Source organism: Phaethon aethereus (genome assembly GCF_964289735.1).
Source record: "Phaethon aethereus genome assembly, chromosome: 1".
NCBI lineage: Eukaryota > Metazoa > Chordata > Aves > Phaethontiformes > Phaethontidae > Phaethon > Phaethon aethereus.
Window position 1 is genome coordinate 28899454 of NC_138575.1, and position 20726 is coordinate 28920179.

Sequence of the window (20726 nt, forward strand, 5' to 3'; positions counted from 1 at the left end):
GAGCGGCGGGAGCCTGGCTGCGGGGCGGCTCTCGCCCCGGCTATTTAACCGCGGCCGCGGGGCGCACACCACACCCCCGCGGTGCCGGCACCGGCTCCCGCTCCCGCCGCCAGGCGGCCCTGGCCCCGCCGCGCCCCGCACCGCCCGCGCCCAGCCCCGCTCCCCGCGGCGCTGCCCCGGGGCGGAGCGCAGCTGCCCCGCGCTGCCCTCGCCATACCGCCCTCTCCGCGCGCACCGAAGCACGGCGCCCTCACCGTGCCCCCTCCTCCACCCCGGCGCCCTCGCCGTCCTGTCCTCACTATAGCGCCCTCACATACTATACCGCCCTCACATACTATACCGCCCTCACATACTATACCGCCTTCCCCCCACGGCCATCACCGTGCCCCCTTCAGCCCCGCGCCCTGGCCGCAGCGCCCTCCATATACCGCCCTCGCCTTACGGCCGACACCACGACGCCCTCACCGCGGCCCCGGCCCCGCCGCCGGGGACGAGGCCCGCCGTGTCCCCCCCACCCCGCTGCCCCTGCCCCTCAGGTGCCCGGTTGCCCTCCCTCCCCGCCGGGCGCCGGGCGCGGGGTCCGCCGCCCAGCTGCCCCCAGCCCCGTCCCGCTCCTCTGGCCGGGCGGGCGGGCGGCGGGGCAGGCAGCGGGGATGCCCTGGCTCCGTCCCCGCCGCAGTCCTACCTCCGAGTCTACGTATTTGGTAGCGGACATGCTGCCGCGGGCTGGCTGGCGGCTCCGCCGCGGGTTTCTCTGCGCTGGAGCGTGTGGGACCGGAGGCAGGAGAATCCCGCTCTGCGGAGCGGCCGGCCGGGGGGGCGCAGCTGGGAGGGTGACGGCTGGCCGCCGGCCAGGGGCTGCTCCCTGCCTTCGGCTGGGGTGGATGACAAGCCGCGGTAGGGCCCGGCGTATCGCAACGCGGCTGGGAGCAGCCGGGGGTGGGAGGAGAAAGCAGCCCTGCCCCGGCAACCTGAAAGCTGGCGGACCCGGTCCCGGATGCCTGGGCCACGCCGCGCGGGGACGGGGAGAGAGGGACAGGGTCTAGGACAGGGATAGGGTCCCCTCCACGCCGCCCTCCCTGCCCCGGCCGCCCCCGACCTCCCGGGCAGTGGCAGGTCCTCGCAGACGGCCAGGAGACGAGGGGAGGCAAGGAGGCGATGAAGAGATGGAAAACTTTCGTTGTGTTTCACGTCCAGAGCGAGCGAGGCGTTTGTAGGGCTCCCCCCCACCCCCACCCCCCGCTACCGGCACTGACAGTAGTTTACACACAGTCACCGCTGCCCCAGGAACAATTGTGGAAACTTGGACATCCGTGGGATGAAGAAAAAGAGATTTTCTCAACTGGTTCATTACAAAACTATGCAAATATTTAACAGTCTTGCACTTTAACTGTGCTATATTTTTTCCCGAGAGGACACTGACCCATGCATGGCTGCCACGCATATTACCCACTGGGATTTACTTTTACAGAGGGATGGTGGGACGCTGACATTTTGCCATGCTCTGTTCTCGAGGTCCTTTGTAAGCTCCGGGGGCGTATGTTGGTGTAAAAGCTATAAGGAATCATCGCCATATTCAAGATGGTCCAGGTTAGGGTTTCAATGGCACTATGCATCTATAAACTGGGTTTTATTGGTTTGGATTTTTTTGGTGTTTGCAGCCATCAGTTTTCTGTTAGGAAATCAGACCATGCTGAAAGATTTATAACATTAACAGAAAAATAGTGACCTTAGTCTTATGCCATTTAGCACAGAATTGCAGCAACAGAAGTAGAGAATTCTTAACTGTGGTATATTTGGCTTTGGCAATTCAACAGAGAAACGACCTCGAAAGGGCCCCTGGCTGAGCGGGATGTAGGCTCCACAGATGTAAATAACTGCACCTGCTGGAAGTGCGGTCCACACGGACACATATTACTGATATGGTCATCAGTTAGCAGTGAACTTTAAGAGTTTATATTGCTCATAAACTTTAGAACAAATGCTTTGGATGGATTTTTTCCAACTTTCCAAGTTAGTTGTAATTTTTAAAAGTAACCTTTTTATTGATGCAATAATTCACTTAGGCCATCATTAAAATATCTTCGTCTATCCAAGCATCTCAGTGTGTGCACAGGGTCAAATGGGTGGATTGAAGGACATAGTCTGTGCATTTTTTAAACCCATCTGAAAAAAACCAACCACAAGATGGTCCTTTGTTTTCATATTTAGGAAAGTTCTTCAATTAGTCAGTGTCCTGCACGTAAATGAAAAGGTTTTGACCCATCATTCAGTATTACTGCATATCTCAAGGATGACAAAAAAAAAAGAGGTATTTCTTATTTTGAAATGCTGAATTCATTCTGGAGTGCTTCTGCAGAACCACAGCCCCTTTTAAAGGACATTTCTGAATCATGCAACACTACTGCAGCTAGAAGAATATTGGAAGCTGGTGGAATTTATAAACTTTATGAGATGAATCCCAGAAGAGGCTGCTTATAGAGCTGAAATGAACCATCACATCTGATGAACCTTAAAAGTGCTCACTTGAGCTTAAATACCAAGAAGACAGCCTACAGAGAAAATGGCATGGGCACTACCAAGTTGCAAGCGTGAGGAAGTTACACCTGCAGAGATGGAGAGGGATGGAGCCATGGCCCATTGCCTCTAGCACTGCTGTGTGAGAAATGCACGCAAACTCAACAGCCAGAGGCTTGGCGTGGATGCGCCCAGGAGTTCTGCAAGGAGCTCCCATTACATACAGGAAGAGCATAGCTCAGCTGGAAAGGGCCTGGTAAAGACTTGCAGGAATCTTCTGAAAATGCAAAGGCTCTGGTCCCCTCCTCAGTTACTATGAATGGATTATACAGGGATGGCCTAAAATTTCCAGGGGTTGTAGACACCCAAGCTGGCCTTGGAAATGCCACGTAAACTGTCTTCTCATTGAGCTTTGCTGTGTCTTTAGTAGCCCAGGTCAGCTGTTGAACAGGACTACATGCTACCTTGGCTGGCCACCTCACTACCTTTCTTCTTCCTCCATCACACCAGCCTTAGGCATTTCATGCCTAATTTTAAAAAGTTTTTGTTGCTTCAAAGTCTCGCTTTAACTGAACTTTCAAATCTCAGGATTACCTCAGTTGAGAACTCGCTCTAAACATGGAGCAAAGTGTGTGCAAGTTATGACCTGTTTTTCCCTATTGAGAAAAGGAAAGGTTTTGGTATGGGTAGGAAACATTTCTTCCCAGAAGCCAGTGCAAAAAAAAAAAAAAAAAAAAAAAATTGGATTGGACAAAATTCCTCAAAAAACTTCAGAAAATGAGTCATGAAACTGGAGTGAATGTGCATGACTGCTCACTGAGTGTCTTTGTCTGCTATCAAACACTCCCTCTCCCTCCACTCCTCACTCCCCCCCTCTCCCCTTTTAAGCTTGTGTAATTATTCCAGTTATGGTATTAGCAATACTCCTGATCTATTCCAATGTGAGCAAGATCAGAATCAGCCCTGGGAAACTGTATTCTTTAAGCATAGTTTAAACAGCAGCCTGCCTTATGCAGAGCACTTAAAAACCCGAGGCTCAGGAGAGGAAGATCATCTTTTTTTTAGTGTCTTCTGTTCAACTGCTTAACTGCATCCTTTTACGTGCATTTTTTGGATGTTTTGCTGGAGGAAAGCCTGAGCTGCCAGAACTGTTGGTAGTGAGCTTTTATCAGCCCTGCTGCTGTCTTCCACTCTGCCGCATGATACCAAGCGTTGGGATGGGTTTAACACGCAGGCCAACGTTTTGCTCATTCCATTATTTACAGATTTGCATTCTTGGAGGATTCATGGTGGTCATCCTGTCCCCACTCTCTGGAGGCTTTCTGTGTTTTAAATTGTAAGTCACCAGATCAGAACTTTTCCACTGAGATGGGTGCCCCTCGCCACCAGTATATAGGACCGCACTTTCATATATATGTTTGTTATTTGGCCTGTTTGTTCCTTCCATCAAAAAGAGTAGTTATACCAGGAGGGATGGTGAGATCCCCTCACATTCCTTCCTTCTCACAACCTCTAGCTAGGAGTGATTTCCCTTTACATGGAAGTGCTGCTGCCATGAAACGTTTCACAATAGCCTGAGGACTAGAAGAAGTAATCCAATGCTTGAGAGACCTGAAATCAATTTTTGCCTGTCTGAGGTGTGTCAATGCATTTGGACTCGCTCCTGGGAAAGCATATTTTGGCAAGTGCCCTATTCTGCTGATGTCCAATAAGTGTATTTTAAGGGGTCCAAGGCATTCTCTTCCCTGCTTTTGGGGTTCTGACTGGGCTTAGATGCGAGTAAGATGCCAAGTTGCTCAAACAAGGGCAGTTCTGGGCATGACCAAAGTAAAATTGTAGGTACTGAGGGGAAGTTACATGAAAGGGAGGTGCCTTCTGAGTTTAGACATGTTCCTGGTTGGGTGGCAGCTGGGCAAGGATTACAATTTTGTATTGAAATGCCTGACTCTCATCTCAATCCTGCAGTAGGTGTGTACATTTTATTAGAGATAGTCCCTGTAGGTCTTGATCAAGATCGCTTGTAACTGCCTTGTCTGGAGAGGCAAATAGATTGAAAGCTTTAATTCTGCCAGACCTTGTGCAAATGAAGTCACTCTCTCCTCAACCCTTTTCAATATCAGATTCCTTGACAAATACCAAGCTGGACCATGAACACTGTTCCATGTCAACACTGTTCTATACCATTCTGCCAGTTCTAGCATATTATTAACTGTTCAGGTGTCTTATAGAACTATTAGACTGTGAGAACGAGTCTCATTAATGGGACTTAAATACCCACTCCTTGAGGCTTACATATGATGGGACTTTTTCTCACCAATCTCTGCTGTCTAAGCATTTCATGGCCAACCCTAGCTTATATACTTGTAGCATTGTGATGGTTCTGATAGTGTAAAGTAAAAAGCAAGGTGAGGTAGGTACATGGGGTGAAAAAGCAGCTCTTATTAAACTGAGGCAGTTGGAAAAATAGACAAGCTTTTGTTGAAGTTTGCAATAGAAGTGTGAATCTCTACACTTTATTCCATTTAAGTATCTAAAGTAGGATCTGATTCAGTGCCTTGTGAGGCGGTCCTTCTTCCTCCCACTTGCAGTTGGAGAGGGAAGCCAAACAACAGACAAAACCGAACACCTAACACAGATGACACTCATCCCTGGCCTCGAGTTGTGAGAGAAGTGTGCAGAGAAGAACCTGCCCCACTACTTACATGGAGCTCTAGTTTCGTCCATAGGCCTGCCCAATTTCTGCAGCAAATAAAACTTTTTTTGTAGCAGAGGAAAGGAGCCAAGCCAAGCCAAACATTTTGCATTAGTCAGTGCAGAGTGTCTTCTCTGGAGGATGATTCAGAGCAGGAACCCATCGTAGTTCCTCTGAATTGCTTCTACAGAAGACATTTTCTTTTTGTTGCAATAAACTTAGGAAGATTAGTGTCACCAGGTTAAAATTAGCCTTTATTAATTCTCCCCTCAGTTGTAAATCCCTGCATGAAGGAAGCACCTCAGTTTTTAATGCATAATTGCTGGTTCACTATACTCACTGGAGGTCTTCAGCTCCAATTTTCACGAGCACAATGTACTAACAGACAATGCCGGTAGCGTGTCTGGTGTTCGACCTTGTTCCATTTGCATTTTTATTTACAAATACCCAAAACACATGTACTTTTCCACGTATTTTCAAAGGAGAGTTAATACAGCTTAACGGCAATAGTTTTATCTCTGCAGGTGGCGGAATGATCACACCCTGTAAAAATAATGGGCTTATTTACCATTCTTTGGCTTCCACTAAACAAGAGTGTGTGGTCTGAGGTCCCAGAGCTGCAGGGATGTTCTGAACTTTTCAGTCAGTGTGTGTCTAAGAGAGCTTTTTGGATAGGTGGAAAAGGTTCCCCATTTACTAATATGTCAAAGTTTCTATTAAGAATTAATTCCAATTTATATGGTGAACAAGTAGGGTGGGGAAAGGTAAGACATGAATATAAAAGTTCTAGAGTCAGATTTGAAGGATTTTATGAAATAGCTCTCATAAGGAGGCAGGTTAAATTTCTTTATGAATTGAAAGAAAAAAGTCCATAAACACAAATCTGGGATTAATTCTGTATGTTAGTTGTGATCTTCATGAAAAACAAGATGCTGAAATATTTTGCATGACAGAACTGAATCTCCAGCTCATGATTATAAATCTAAGGTCTGCAGTAACAAGAGGCAAGCTGGAATCGGAAAATCTCACACTTTTTATTTATTTATCCTCATAACTCTACCATGATGATGGAAGGTCTACTCTTGTTAAGACCAATAATATTTACTCCATTCCAAAGAGGGGAAGAAGATGCATCAAAGTAGAGAACCTGAATCAGGCATACATTTTCCTGCATTTGTTGCGGACAATGAGACTAAGTTTCTGGACCCACTTCTTGCCTAAATTCTCATTTGCAAGTTGCTGTTAAGGGATTGGCTGGGATGGTTTGCCCACATTTGAAACAGATTGGAGATGAATTTAAGGAACCTGTCAGCTATTGACAGTATCAACTGTGGCAAAGCTTCGGGATATCTGTCAGAACCATCAAATTCATAAAATCCAGAGAATACTTGCCAGCTAGAGCTGCCCGGGGCAGATTCACACCTAAGTATTGAAGAGTCTGTATATATTCACGCTTCCTTCCACTACTTTCATGGATGAAGTAAGCCTATCTGCCAAACATCCAATATTTTACCCTAAGCCTAACAGTCCATCTGGTATTTTCTTATAGTAAAAGGACAATTGTTCCAGAGAAAGATGCTGCTGTAAAATATGTAAGAAACTAGCAGCTTTAATTACTTAATTACAAATTCACTTGAGTCTTTTAACAGCTGGAGAAATGGTGACAAGAACTGACTAATGACAAGCCTAAATCAAAATAAGAATAGACCAAACCATTCCACTTGATTGATTGTCTGTGGTAGCTAGAGCTGGATGACCTCAATAAGCTACTTAAGAAAGCATATGTCTAGCGGTGCATGACCTAAAATGACACCTTTTTCTCCAAGGAATAGCCTCATTCTCAAAGTTTGGATCCAGACCTGAGTTCCCTGAAAGCTTGGGCTTTTGTAGGGCTCCTTTTAGACAAGGACTAGTACTGACTGATTTTTTTTTTTTTAATGAATTCATCAAGGGGATATTTCTCTGTAGAAAATATCTTGGTCAAAATCCTTGGATGTTGTAAAATAAAATAACTCTGAAAAGGATTCAAGCCTAGCCTGACCAATTTTTATTTTCAAAAGAGACATTTCCATTTTTAACATAAAAGTATCTTGAAGAGCACATCTGAGCAGCGAGCTAACTTCTTGCAGAAATAAAAAAAACCTCCAGGGAAGTTTCCAAGGGCACTAATCATTAAGATCCAGTTTTGACAAGCCGTATGAATCCCTCTCTAAATGGCACAAATGGTAAAAATATTTTTAATGTACAAAAATGTCCTCAATGTACAAAGAATATACAGTGTCAGCTAGCTTCTGTAGGCCAATAAGGAAGAAAAGGAAAATTTGGCAGCTCATCTGTAAATAAAGCATGCGCCCATAAAGAATTAAGCATTTTTTGGAATGTAGCCAAAATTCAGCACCGAGCGCCCTGCTTCAGAGAAAGCAATCATTCTGTATGGGCTTAATTACACATAGAGATACATAATTTTCTATTATAAATAAGTTACATGCAGTTGATAATAGTGGAACCGTATTGATGCTCATCCATTTCTTCCCCTCGCCATATTTTGGAAGAACTGCGTAGCATTCTATGCTGTCTGGCATTTTAAGAGCTTTTTAAAAAGTTGAAAAACCTGTAAAAATTAAGTTGAAAATAGGAAAAACCTGACATTTTATTATTTTATTATATATATCTTGTTTGATAAGAAATCTGTGACATCAGTTTAGTAAATAACATTCTAAATCATACAAACATTTTACAATTGCAACTTATCATCTGTATCTAAAGAAAACAGCAGCACAAGCCCATCAGAAGGCTAATGTAATTTTAATGTACCTCTGCATACGTTCTGTTATTCTGCCATATTAGGTGCAGAAGGAAGAAGGGCTTTTTTTATGGGTTAGGCTTTAAAATAGCAAATAAGCAACATGAAGAGTCAAGTCAACAGGTGAGGAGAATTAGACAAGGATACTAATTACACTCACTTGCCTTCTGTAAGAGCTTGCTACCTAGTTAAAGTGCCAGCATAGTGTCTATCATTTTAAATATCACAATGTTCACACAGATAATACACAGAAATAGGCAGAGTTGCATTTACTACACCCCGTTTTTAATAAAAACATTTCTCATAAACAGATATTTCCAAGTCTTTTGCATAGTCTTGTATGAAAACACTTACAATCTGCTTTTAAAGGCAGCCATATATGATGAATAGAGTAGAATTACACTGCAGCACCTAAAAATCTATGTAATTTAGAAACTGAAATTTTAGTTATCTAAAGTAATTTTTTGCAGTGTCTCACTCTCGCTGCCTAATAAGTTGGTTAGAATTCAAACACTACAGAAATAATGCTTCAAAGAAAACCGATCAAGTGCCATTTACAAAGGTACAAAATATACAGCAAAGTTAACCCCTCATTAAATAAAATATACAGATTAGCTGATGTCCCAAATCATTAGCTAACACCTTATTTTAAGGGATAAACTTCCAGGGAGCTTTTCCTCCCCAGTATAGGAGAATTACACAACAGTTCCTGTCCCTGTATGCTTATGCAATGAGTCACATTCATTTTAACTGCTGATAATGAAGGTCTGAGTTAATCATTCTGCACAGTGAGGGCCAAAAATCATCCCTGCTGGAACTGCAGTGAAGTCAATGGGAAACCCTAGAGATCTGTTTCACCTAAGGTATCACAGCCTATTTAAGTATTTATACCAATAACACCAATCATTATCACTGTGGCGGCTGTTAAACCTTCATGAGAATTCTCCTGTAATCTAGCAATTGATGTCCCTTCAAAATAAAGTGTTGCCAATATACTTCACGTTCGCTCCATTGTTAAAAAAGTGAACTATGAAAACTGCCTACTAATCCTTAAACTGATCTCCCTGAAAATAAATGAGTTTCAGAAAAAATAGCATGTTCCCACTTAAACCAGCCATTGTAATTTAACAGTTTGGAATGAATGGTAAGTGCTTGTATGTTAGGTTAGCAAAGAGGTATAACACCAGCTACAGTTAGAGCAGTGTCACATCCCTGACGTTTACTCTTGGTCCAGGCGTATATTAACCATGGCAAAGCATCGGCCTAGGCTCTGAAAGAACGGTACGACGAAAACATCTGTCAGGCTCTTCCATATAGTTTGCACTGAAGGCAAGACCATGAGACAGGTTTTCACGAAAGGCACCACAATCCTGCAAAAGAGAAAAAGGAAGAATTGAAGATTGCTGCTGCTATAGCATGTGGAAATCAGGATAATCCATTACAACTGTGTGATCTTATGGATGAGGAAGTGATTTCGTAACTTTCAATCTCTAAACAAAGTTGATTTTATACTCTCACGGTCATTCTCCACCAATCTTGACCGCTCACAGCCTCACACCTTGCCCATGCAGGAGCACCACGATGCACGTGTTCCTCCGGTCAGGACCATTTGTGTGCAACACAGGGGACAGGAGAGGCCAGCTTTCTTTTCATCGTGTCTCTGCTGCTTCTTAATCGGCAACGCTGAGCTAACTTTCAGACACACCTTTCACAGGGGTGAACTGCTGCTGCTGGAAGGGCTGGTGTATGCCATGCGCTGCAACCCCAACAGAAACACCGCGCTCCCCAGTTTGATCGCCTGGGAACGGCGCTCTTTACGACCTGTTCTTGCTCTGCCGTCTCTTTAGGCGTTTCTTTTATCCCTCTCCCTCACACACGCAAACGCACAGGCACAGTGCACACCGCCATTCCCGTCTCACTCCGGCCAATCTAACATCGCTGTTACAAGCCGCTACAATAAAAGCAGAAACAGTAAATCCGGTTACGCCGGATTACTATAGTACAAACAGATGCCGAACCTCAGAAAAATGGGATCTTGTTGATACTGTCAAGTTTTTCATTTGTGGATGGGAAACTAAAGTAGAATGAGGTCAAAACTCCTGGTCAGGGGCAAGATCTTTTTCTTCACTCAGGGTGCACACTTGAAGGCATTGTGCCTTCATCTCCTGAGCATCAGGAGCCATCTGGGGATGCTCTCCACATGTCCCAATTCCAAAGCAATGGCATTAGTGGTAGCTTAAGCCGAGCATACTAACAACAGAGGCGAGCCAGAAGTGCACATATGGGCAGCTCACAAGGGCCAGTGGATACGTGACAACTGACCACACTATTTTAAGTTATTCTCCTGTTTTAGTCATTTACTGGCCAAATCCCCTGGTCATTTCACTAAGCTGGATGTCCTGATTTGGGTGCAGACAAATGAAGTGTATAAATAATTTATGTAAAACTGAAGTGGTACTAGAACAATGTTTTTTTTAAAAAAAAATCTCTGTGCTTTATATCACACATTTATTTCCTAAATTAGTAGAAGCAGCTATAGATTCTCTTGATAAAGATAATAAACTCTGTTCTAGTTTGCTGTTGCTTTCAAAATTTAAGATCCCAGTCTTGTGGCCACATAATTCCATTGCAGAACTCTTATTGACTTTGGTTGGAATGACAGGATATATTTAATTTACTATTTCATCACAGGTCTGAAAAAAAAATTAAGTATTGTGTATTTCCAACGAGTACCACTCAGAATAACAAAGCAGAAAAAAAAAAATGGCACATTTTAAAAAAGTTGAAGCTTAGCAACATAAAGAGTCAAAATTAATTATTTTCAGTGTTTATCTAACCAGATTCTCAGCTTTTATTATACAATGCAAGCCACATACTAGTATGTCTATGCTGCACTCTAAGCTAACCCAGATGGATTTAAACAAGAATAGTTTTTTCTAAAACCTTCTCTTCTTTTGTCTCTGCTGATACACACCATATAAAACTGTGAGCGTTACTGGAATAACGCGTCTCTAGGTTTAAACTGGAACCTGTAAACTATGTGTTTTATAACCACCTGTAGTATGACTGCATATAGAATAGATAATTTCTAGAGAATAAAATTAGGGCTTCAGGTGTTAGAATACAGTTGATAAACCAGTAATGCAAAGGGAAAAAAAATCGGCATTTCTCCAGGCAACACAGGGAAAACACCAGAAATGGCTACTCAGCTTGTGTTGACTTCATCCCTTTTCCATTTCAGTTAGTTTATAAAGGCTATGTCACTGCTCCTTTGCTGTCATCTAAAATTAATTCAGCCTGCATTTTTAAAAAATCTCTACCTGAGTTGCAGAGAAGCAGAAAAGCTGACATTTCTATTGGACCCTCTGTTGAATGGAGGATCGCACAAAATACAAACTAAACAAATACCACACTATGCAGAAGTTTCACAGAAAGATGTAGTGAGTCACCAGGATGTCATTATGGAAGGCTGGAAAAGCATAATCATACTACTTGCAACTGCTGTAGAGATCATACACACAGTACCAGAACTCAATCTCTTTTGATAATGTGAAATACAAAAAATATCAAAATGTTTCAGTAATGTTTTATAATCTTTTAAAAAATAACTTTCAGTTTTATAATAAAAGTCAGTCTACTTAGACAACAGTTACTCAAAAACCTTTCCTCAGAGAAGAAAATCCTTTACACCCAAGAGAGCAGTAAAAGGTATTTTCTAACTTTTAAAATATGTGAGTGTGTCTATATATGTATCTACAGATGTATCTACATCTGCACGGCGGGTTCTGCACAGTGTACGTTGTCCTACTGTGCAGCACTTCCAAATCATCAGAGGGTGAGATGTGCCTTCCGTAGAGTGACCAAGCACACTTGAAAAATAAATAACCAGGCACCATTAGGAGCCATGTATTTGCTTCTGTGACTGTCAAATAAACATTAACATATACATCCTTTACTCCCAGTGCTGTGGGTTTACTCCATTCTTCACTTCTACTCACAGAGACAGTAACTGCTTGCTTGAGTAATGCCTAGCAGTGGAAGTAAAGTTGGCATATCCCACGGATATCAACATTTACTGCAATATTGGTACTACTAGTGTTACCACATGGTACAGCATTGGGAAGAAAATCAAAGCTCTGTTGAATTTGGCATCTAAGATGCCAAATAGCCAAGGTATTTCAACTACCTATATGATCTCTCATTGAACCTTGCTATGTGTGTGTATATATATATATATATATATATCATAAAATACCCATCCTTTCACTAAATAGAAGGAACCAGCTCTTTTGGGAACTGTTGAATTGAAATTAGGCCATTTTTCCCATACTATCCTATTTTCTTGCTGTTCAAGGCATGACATCTACAAAATTACCATCAACCTTTCTCACTTTTACTCACATGACTTTTTTTCTGCTAATCCCTGAGAGAACCAAGCTCCTCTTAGAAATAGCAGAGCACAATTTATTTCCCACTGATAAGGGTATTTTCAGTTCAAAGCAGCTCAACTTTTCACAGAGCCATTCAATATTAATTCAGATTCTTGCTTCAAAGTGAAGAATCACATCTTCTGCTGTAAAGTTTTTCAAAATGGAACCTCAGATATGTCTCAATGCTATTTTTCAAATGCTATACCATTCAGTGGTTAAATTACCTAATTCCAGGTATGCACATGTTTAAAAGTCTTACATGACTCTACAATACAAGCAAGCATTGTGAACAGATGGCTAAATATTACTCAGCAGTTGCAGAGCTTCTTGTCAAGTCCCTTTAACCCTTGGGATATATATGAGACAAGAGAGAACCAGGACTCATACATAGTATATGAAGCACATTAAAACCAAACATTATATATTCCAGGGCCTGGGTAGACTGGAAAAGATCAAACTAAAAAGGAAGCAAGACAATATCCACCTACTTCCCCTTCAGAAGCCATTCATTCAGACATGAATGAAGAGGCATCAGATCATAAGGTGAGTCTTCATGGCATAGCTGTACTGTAATTTCTTTTGATTTCAGACAGCCAGTAGGAAGATGGTTTTGGGGTTGAGTATGATAGTAGTAAGTTACGTAAATGGAGTTATGGAGAAAGAGGAGATGCACATCCATATCTACTTCTCTGCGTAAAAGTCCCTTAGCGCTGTGAATGGAAGCTCAAGTCGAGAGGAACTCTGAGTACCTACTGCTCCAGCTGATGACAAGAGCATAAAGCTGGCTGAGTCCTTGTGCTTTAGAGCCCATCTCAGATCCACGACTCAAGTTATGGATCTTCAGATGAACCACTGATTCTTAGCACAAATATGCAACACACTGTTCAGGCAAGACTACAACAAAGCATATATGAGATTCAAGTGTTAATTTCCAAGAGGTGGCCAACGTATGGCTTGGAACAAAAATCTCAGGGATTTCCTGGGAACAAAATAGTCCCTGACCTATAATAAATGTCATTATTTTGTGTGCTGCCTGGAAAACCAGCAGTGTTCTGCTTATGTTCAAAAATCAATTACCTTAATAAACATGTCCTCAACCTAAGGACATGGTTAAAAGCTTGCTAATATTCACAGAAAAAATATTAAAACTCAGTCTGACAAATTCTGACATGTATAGTCTGTGGTGAGAATGACAGCCATCAGTAAAGGAGAAGAAATGTGAAGAAGTAGCTTTCTTTTAACTGGCTTGTATGTAGGTCACCAGCCTGCTAGCTGGCACAATTTCAGCCCATTAGAATCTTTTACCAGGTAGCGTAGAACTGGATTCTGGCTCAAGCAGCCAGTTTGAGAACAGGAACAGAATATGCTCCATCTTTATAGGCAAAAATGAAAATTAAAGTGTTATTATTACATATTTCTTTCTCAGCTTTCTTTTTGCTTTCCATGAAGTCTCACATATTTGCCTCCTTCTTTAGCAATCTTTTTGCTGGTGAAAGACAACATTTAATATCAGGTATGAGGGGTACAAGTCATGAATTGTCCTTGATGCATGAGGAATGCTGAACTAGACTTTTGTGGATTTTTAGCATGCTGACAAAAGTGCAACAACATGTTTGACAACCAACAGAGCTTTGTGCCTGCGTGCTTCTAAACACTGTTGAAACACCTTTGAATTTCGCCTCCAGAAAGGCTCCCCTACCACAGATCAACATCATCATCTCACTGGTTTGGATGATGAAAGTGAGGCACAGAAGCTCTGATAAGCCCTCCTGCAAGCAGCCATCTGGGAGGGTGTGCCCAGGGTTTTCCCATGACATTTCAACAGCTGAAGGCAAGACTTATAATGGAATTCCCTTCCTCTCACCCACAAAACAAGGAGTTACTAGTTTTTTCAGACCAAAGAGGGCTACGTGGGAGGCAGTACCATGTGTTTAGGGTTCCTATACCTGCATCGCTCCTGCACTACCCTCTCAAACGCAGCAACTTTGAACTCCTTATTTCCAAGAAATCTGGAACATGGATTGCTGCAGAGAAGCTAACAGACTCAGCATGTTCCACCTTTGTGTTTGAACAAATCCAGCTTGTGGTTGTGGGAAGATGAGACAGTGCTGGCTTTGGATTGTAGCACTGGGTGGGACCCAAGGGGGTGCAGATAGCGCTGCTGAGTTACATGATTCTTTCACACCCATCCCAGGTGCAAGGAAGATCAAAATGAAAGATCACTTCTGTAGTGACAATGAACGTAGGGAAAGAAAATCAGTTGTTGGGGAAGCAAGCGTGTTCACAGAATGTCACGGGAAACTCTTCAAATCAAGTGCCACATTCAGACAGTCCTATTTCAGATGTACTGAGAACCCACAGTTCCTGAGAGAGTCATTAGGGACTGCTTGCATAAATAGAAACTGACCTCTGAGTCCTGGTTCGGTGAAACTCATGCCTATGTATCCAGGCTGTGAAATCCAGATACAAGATCATTCTGAAGCACAAAAGCTTTAATTAGACTCTTAATAAATCTGGCATCAATGAGTCCTTCCACAGATATTCCACTACTGGAAATCTATAAGCCCACCAAACCCTTATGCAGTACAGTACTGCACAGCAACAGTTGACAGATCTAAAAGTCTGGGCACACTATATAATGTTGATTGTAATTTTGGGGAGTAGCAGGTGGGCAGCTCTAAGCTATATTGCCACTCCTTTACATATGATACAAACTTTATGCTCCAAAATTCAAGTTACTCAGTTTTTGAAGCAGCTCATGGAAATGTCATCAACCCAAACTTCCATTCCACTTTTGAAAACTGAAATCTGCATCCAGAAGATTGCAACCACAGGTTCAGACAACCAATGTATTCCTATTGCTTTGAGTTTGTTTCTCAGTTTCTGGATTGTATTTTGTTTTCCTTAACAACTTCTTCATGATGTCAGTGTTACCCAAGCCACATGAGACTGTCCAAAACCCAGGTATATGGAAAATCCTGGTTTGCAGGGATGACGTTGATAATCTGCATTCACCCCTTCCTCTGCAGCCTGCTGGATTCTCAGTTCTTTCCTCAACCTCATTCTTTTCCCCGCCTTTCTTCCTTCTCCACAATCATCTGCCTTTCTGGTCTCAAGGTACTCTTCCTGATATTTTGCCAATATATTCTGTTTAAAATACACCAGGTTTGCTGTGACTTGGAGGGCTACTGTACTTGCCTGTGAACCCGGGCCATGGCCAGAAGCAGCTTTCCAGAGCTCAGCAGGGGTTCTTTGCTTAGGTGGAAGCCCTTTGGGGCACTGCACCTAGAGATGGCCATGTACCAGATGCAAGGCAATGACAGTAGATATTGTGGCAGTAGTAAAGAAAGAGTGAGCTGGGGCCTCAAAAGCTTTCTTCAGTCTGTGAGGAAAAGAATGAGAGAGGTAACTGTACTGAGAAGGTGTCAGGTGTAAGTAATACTTCTGCTCAGGTCTTTCATTTCAAGCACACGTTTTAATGACTTAACCAGTTTAAAAAAAAAAAAACAAAAAACAAGCGATTAATATTACTCCAGAAGCTAGCCAAGGTGGAATGCATTGCAGTAGGTGCCATACATATGGCAAAACAGGCTCTCTGCCCCAAGGAGCTTACACAGACATGACAGACCGCTGGTAAATGCAAGGCAGAGAATCACAGAGAAAATGGTTTTTATTTCTCTCCCCTTAAAAATAAAGCAGATAATGTAAGTCCATCTGACTACCCGTTGTAAAGACAGTGGTCAGCGGTCCAGCAGTCATGCTACAAGAGGATGGTTCTGCGAGCTCTCTGCAGAGCCCCCGCACCGATGAGCAACAAAACGTACTTACCAGATGTGCAGACAGCTGAGCACGGCGAAGACGATGCCCACAACCAGGGCCAGCGGTATGGCCAGGACCAGAGTCAGGAGCTTGTAGATCACGTACTTGCTGAGCTCAAAGAGAGCGTGGCTGCAGATCCAGATTTTGTCGAAGGAGTGGGTTAGCTCGGGCTCCGCGATCACATCCTCGAACCCCAGCTGCAACAAGAAGCAGCTCTGCCGTTACGCGGAGCTGGGACGAGGGGAGACCGCCGGCCACCCTCGCCCGCAGCCCCGCCGGGGGCCCGGCCCGGCCTGGCCCGGCCGCCGCGCCCGAGCCGCGGCCCCGCCCGCCCCGCGGCCCGCCGCCGCTCCCCGCTCCCCGCCGCCGGGCTGGCTCCCCAGCGCCGCGCACCTGGAGGTGGGCGTTCAGCCCGTGGGGGTCGCGGTCCAGCTCGTCCTCCGCGCACTTCTCCGCCTCCGACAGCGCGGGGCCGCCGCTCCGCGGGAAGTTGTCGTCGTCCATGAAGATGCGGGTGTCCGCCTTCTCCGTCTCCAGCCCCATGGCGCTGACCGCCGCTCCGCGGCTCCCGGCCCGGCCCGGCCCTTCCCCGTCCGCTGCCGCCGGGCTGGGGCGGAGCCGGGCCGCTCGGGACACGCCCCGCGGGCCGGGCCCGGGGCCGGGAGCGAGCGGGCGCCGCCGCGCCGGCCCGCAGCCCGCAGGCTTGGCGGCGGCTCTGTCGGTCGGGCCTCGCAGCCGGAGCCCCGCAGCTGTGCGGAGCTCGGCGGGCGGGTTTGCTTTCCCCGCTCGCCCGAAACGGCCGGCCAGCAGGTCCCGCGCCGCTCGCCCCGCAGCCTCAGGCACCACTGACGTTTGTAGGAGCAAGCGTTGGTGGCGTTGCAACAGCAGGCAGCAGGGGAAAAAAAGTTAAAAAAAAAAAAAAAGGTGGAGGAGATTGTGTATTAGGCCGTATTGGGCCGTATCCGCTGCCCTCCTTGCAGCCGCAGGGGATAAATGAAAAAAGAGGGGAAGAAAGGTGTGCTGCCGCTGCCCTCCGAGGTTCCCGTGTCCAGCCCCACCCGTCTGTCACGCTCCAGCGTTACTTACTTCTCTCGTGCTCCCTAAACTGCCTAGTTGTTGCTGCAATAAAATAAGGCACCCGTCATTACGAGCTATTATCATGCCCTGCTTGGGTTTTAGCTTCAGACTGTACAAATTATTTCCTCTGTTTTATTTGAGAACATGTTTTAAACCTAAGAGCGATCTATATAAAAGTGAGCAGGTCGCTATAATGGCTGCTGGAAGTATTTGATAATATTGCTACACAGCATGAGCTCGCGAGCGGCCGGGAGCACATTCGTGCTGCATTCAATAACCACGATCACTTGTCACTCTCAGAATGAGAAGTGATATTACTAATCAATGATCCAGGCTTGTTAAATTAAAAGGAAGGTGATACTGGTAACTCTATTTAATTCTCACCGCTGCATTAAATGAAGGATAGCTTTAAGCTTTGAAAAGCTCACAGGAAAGTGATATAAAAATAACTGTGCAAGGTTTGCGTAGGAAACCACCTAGTACAATGCTCTGGACCATATCGCATTGTTCTTGACCGGATAACTTCTGCAGAAAAGCTTTGCATCTATGCGTAACTCATGTTGATGCTTTTTTCTCCCTCGCTGGTGAGTTTAGTGATACTGGTGTCACGTAAATGTTTTGGATCCAGCAATATAGCTGTGGCTCATGAAGTATAAAAGCCTGCAAATACAAGTTTACAATAGGTTCAAATGCAAGCAAAGAAACAGCATGATGACTCAAGACATACTTATGAGCTGCATTTCTACCCCTCCAATTCCTCTTTGTTCCTTGAGTGGGAGGAATAAAAAGGCCAATTGACAGACTGAGGTTCAGACTCATCCTTCAGGGTGCTTCTGTCCAGCAACTATTATTTTTTAACCTATAGATACGGAGAGCTGAGTGCAGCCCAAAGGCATTCAGGAGGCTTCTGGTGGCTGCTTGTGTCAGGCACAGAAATTTGGGTTTGGTGCTGCTGAAAAGCAAGGTAGGAGCAATCAGCAGAGGATCCCAAACTAGCCCCTTGGCTACTGAAGTCAGATTGTACAGGTTTATGTTAACTACTTTCCACCTTCCCTCTCACTAGGAGTTGGGCTGCATGTGCACAACCAAGGAGCTGCTTCTGAGCAGCTCTCCCCATTTCCCAACCAGTCCTGCTGCATCTCACTCTACCAACCAGCTGGAGCAGCGAGACCGTAGCTCCGCTTGCTCAGCTCCAGCTTTGCTAAAAGCTAGGGAGTGGTTCTTCTTGCAAGATCGCCCAAATCACAGTCTGCCACTGGAGAGTGGTCTTCAGTATAAGCCCCCTTCATAAAAAGCAAAAAGCACTTTTTTGTTCATGTCCATCTGATTTTTGGAATGTTGTTGTAATAGGTGATAAATGTTGATGTCTGTTAAGACAGCACCATGGAAAATGAAGAGTTTTCCTTCATAATCTCTGAGGATTTGAAATAAAGTCGTGATGCAATTGCTCCTGAAAGAATAATATTTTTCATGAAAAGCCTGTTTAAAAGCAACAAAAGCTCAAGGCTGCATATGACTTGGGATGTTGTTTATTAAGAACCCCTTAAAACATGCTGTATTCAATAACTCTGGTAGTTATTTTGGAAATGATTTGTGTACGATTTATCAAATGAAGTTGATGGCAAAGCCTGAGGAGTGTCAAGCTCTGATCCCTGAATATTCTGGGAAATGTGCAGAAAACAAGGAGACATATACAGTGTTCAGTAAGGGGGATTAAGCCCCCCCACAGGGCTATCAGGCTCAGCTTTCTGCCAGCATGACTGGACAGAACAGTTTGAAGGACAAAAGTAAGAGTAGAGAGCAGTCACCACAAACAGGGTGGAAATCTTCTCCGATCTTATATAATGTTCTGTAACATCCTTTGGACAGAGGTTTTTTTTTTTTTTTAAATCTCTGCATAGGTAACAGACAAAGAATTATAGCATGTGACATGAAATGCGAGTGTATGTATGTGTGTTTCCACATTTTGGCCCAGGTGTAGTTCTTTATGGTGCTAAACTTCTGCTTAAAGGTACCATTAGCTCTTGAAGAGCTCTGATGTATCTCTATTTTCTAAGCATCACGCATTTCATCGCTGTATTTTTAACAAGTGGAAGGGTGAAATTGTTCATTATTACAACTTCTTTGTACTAGGATAATCTCTCAGAACTTACTGTGGTACAGAGTGCACAAACATTGACCAACAAACAGTCTCTCAAAAAGCTTGTAATAAAAAATATAGACCCAGGAATGAATGATGGATGCAGACATATAGATGGGGCATCACAGGAAACAAGCAAGGCCGTGGTAGGCTCAGTAGTTTTATTACTATTTTCATACGTATTATTGGAAAGGGAATTTTTAGAACTGGTTTGGAGAAGGATTATGAAGATGCATCTTGCATGCACACAGTAATTCCTTTGAGGCGTGAAATGCAGCATAAGAGGAAATATCTCGGCTCACATACAGATTTTTGGAAAGTTCTCAGCAAAGAAGTTATCATATTTGTCTGTGGCGAGGAATGGGTTGAGTCAGTTACATTTAGACTCTAACCAATGTGTAGTTTTATCGAAAAATGTGGAGTCAATTCAACATTTGTTTTATAAGGGTGTTTCTGTTAAAGCATTGAGCATTACTTTGATTACTGCAGTGCTTTATATACAGATAGAAACTGTCTTTCCTGACCGTGGCAGTGATGTCAGTTATATGTTTGTCAGCAGAAGCTTTCACAATTACACTCTGCATTTGAGAAAACGCCCCAGTCTTTGCAACAAGACCGTAGACAAGACCCAGTTGGGCCTCATCTATTCTGTTTTGCTTGTCAGGATATATTCAGCTCTCAAGGTGTCCTTTTCCTCTTTTCCCTCTTCTTTCCCTTTTAAAAAATATTTGTAACTTCATCTAAATGTATCATATGATCATCATATAAATAGCACTTTACATTTCAAAGAGATAAAGGGCAAGGAATCCTATTAATTTCTCTTGTAATTTCATTGGCGTGTTAACAGATGTGTACTTTGAATATATTCTTTTCCTTTCAAGATCAGTATTGAAAAATCTTAATGATTTCAGAGGAGCTGTGAGAAGAGTCACTTATTTTATCCTCCTATCTCTATGATATATCCGGGGAATTTTTGTTGCTGCCGTTTCACAGCTAGACTACTGGGGTAGAAAAAGGGCAGATGGGCTCTAAATAGTTGTGTACGTTAGGAGTGAGGTGTGAAAATGGCTGCTGCAGCCCTTGCCTGATGATGAGATGAGGGTGGAAGGGAGAGGCAGCTGCACAGCTATTTCAGCAGGTGAACCGGGCAGTGTTGGTGGAGAGGTTACAACCCCTTTTCCCAATTTTCCTTCTGATAAATGTGTGCCTGGGTGTAAATCCATATGAAGGAAGCAGGTGTAGTGAACT

At 44.0% G+C, this 20726-nt stretch overlaps 1 protein-coding gene across 1 annotated transcript; it reads right to left on the reverse strand.

The window, feature by feature from the left end:
* Positions 1-9231: 9231 nt before the first annotated feature.
* Positions 9232-17401, reverse strand: CAV2 (caveolin 2; the record flags this gene model as incomplete). The annotated part of the gene is made up of 3 exons (XM_081999106.1): positions 16655-17401; positions 16271-16458; positions 9232-9382 (listed from the first exon to the last, which is right to left on the reverse strand). Exons 1-3 carry the CDS (start codon positions 16802-16804, stop codon positions 9232-9234), a joined length of 489 nt encoding a protein of 162 aa, XP_081855232.1. The 5' UTR covers positions 16805-17401.
* Positions 17402-20726: the final 3325 nt, after the last annotated feature.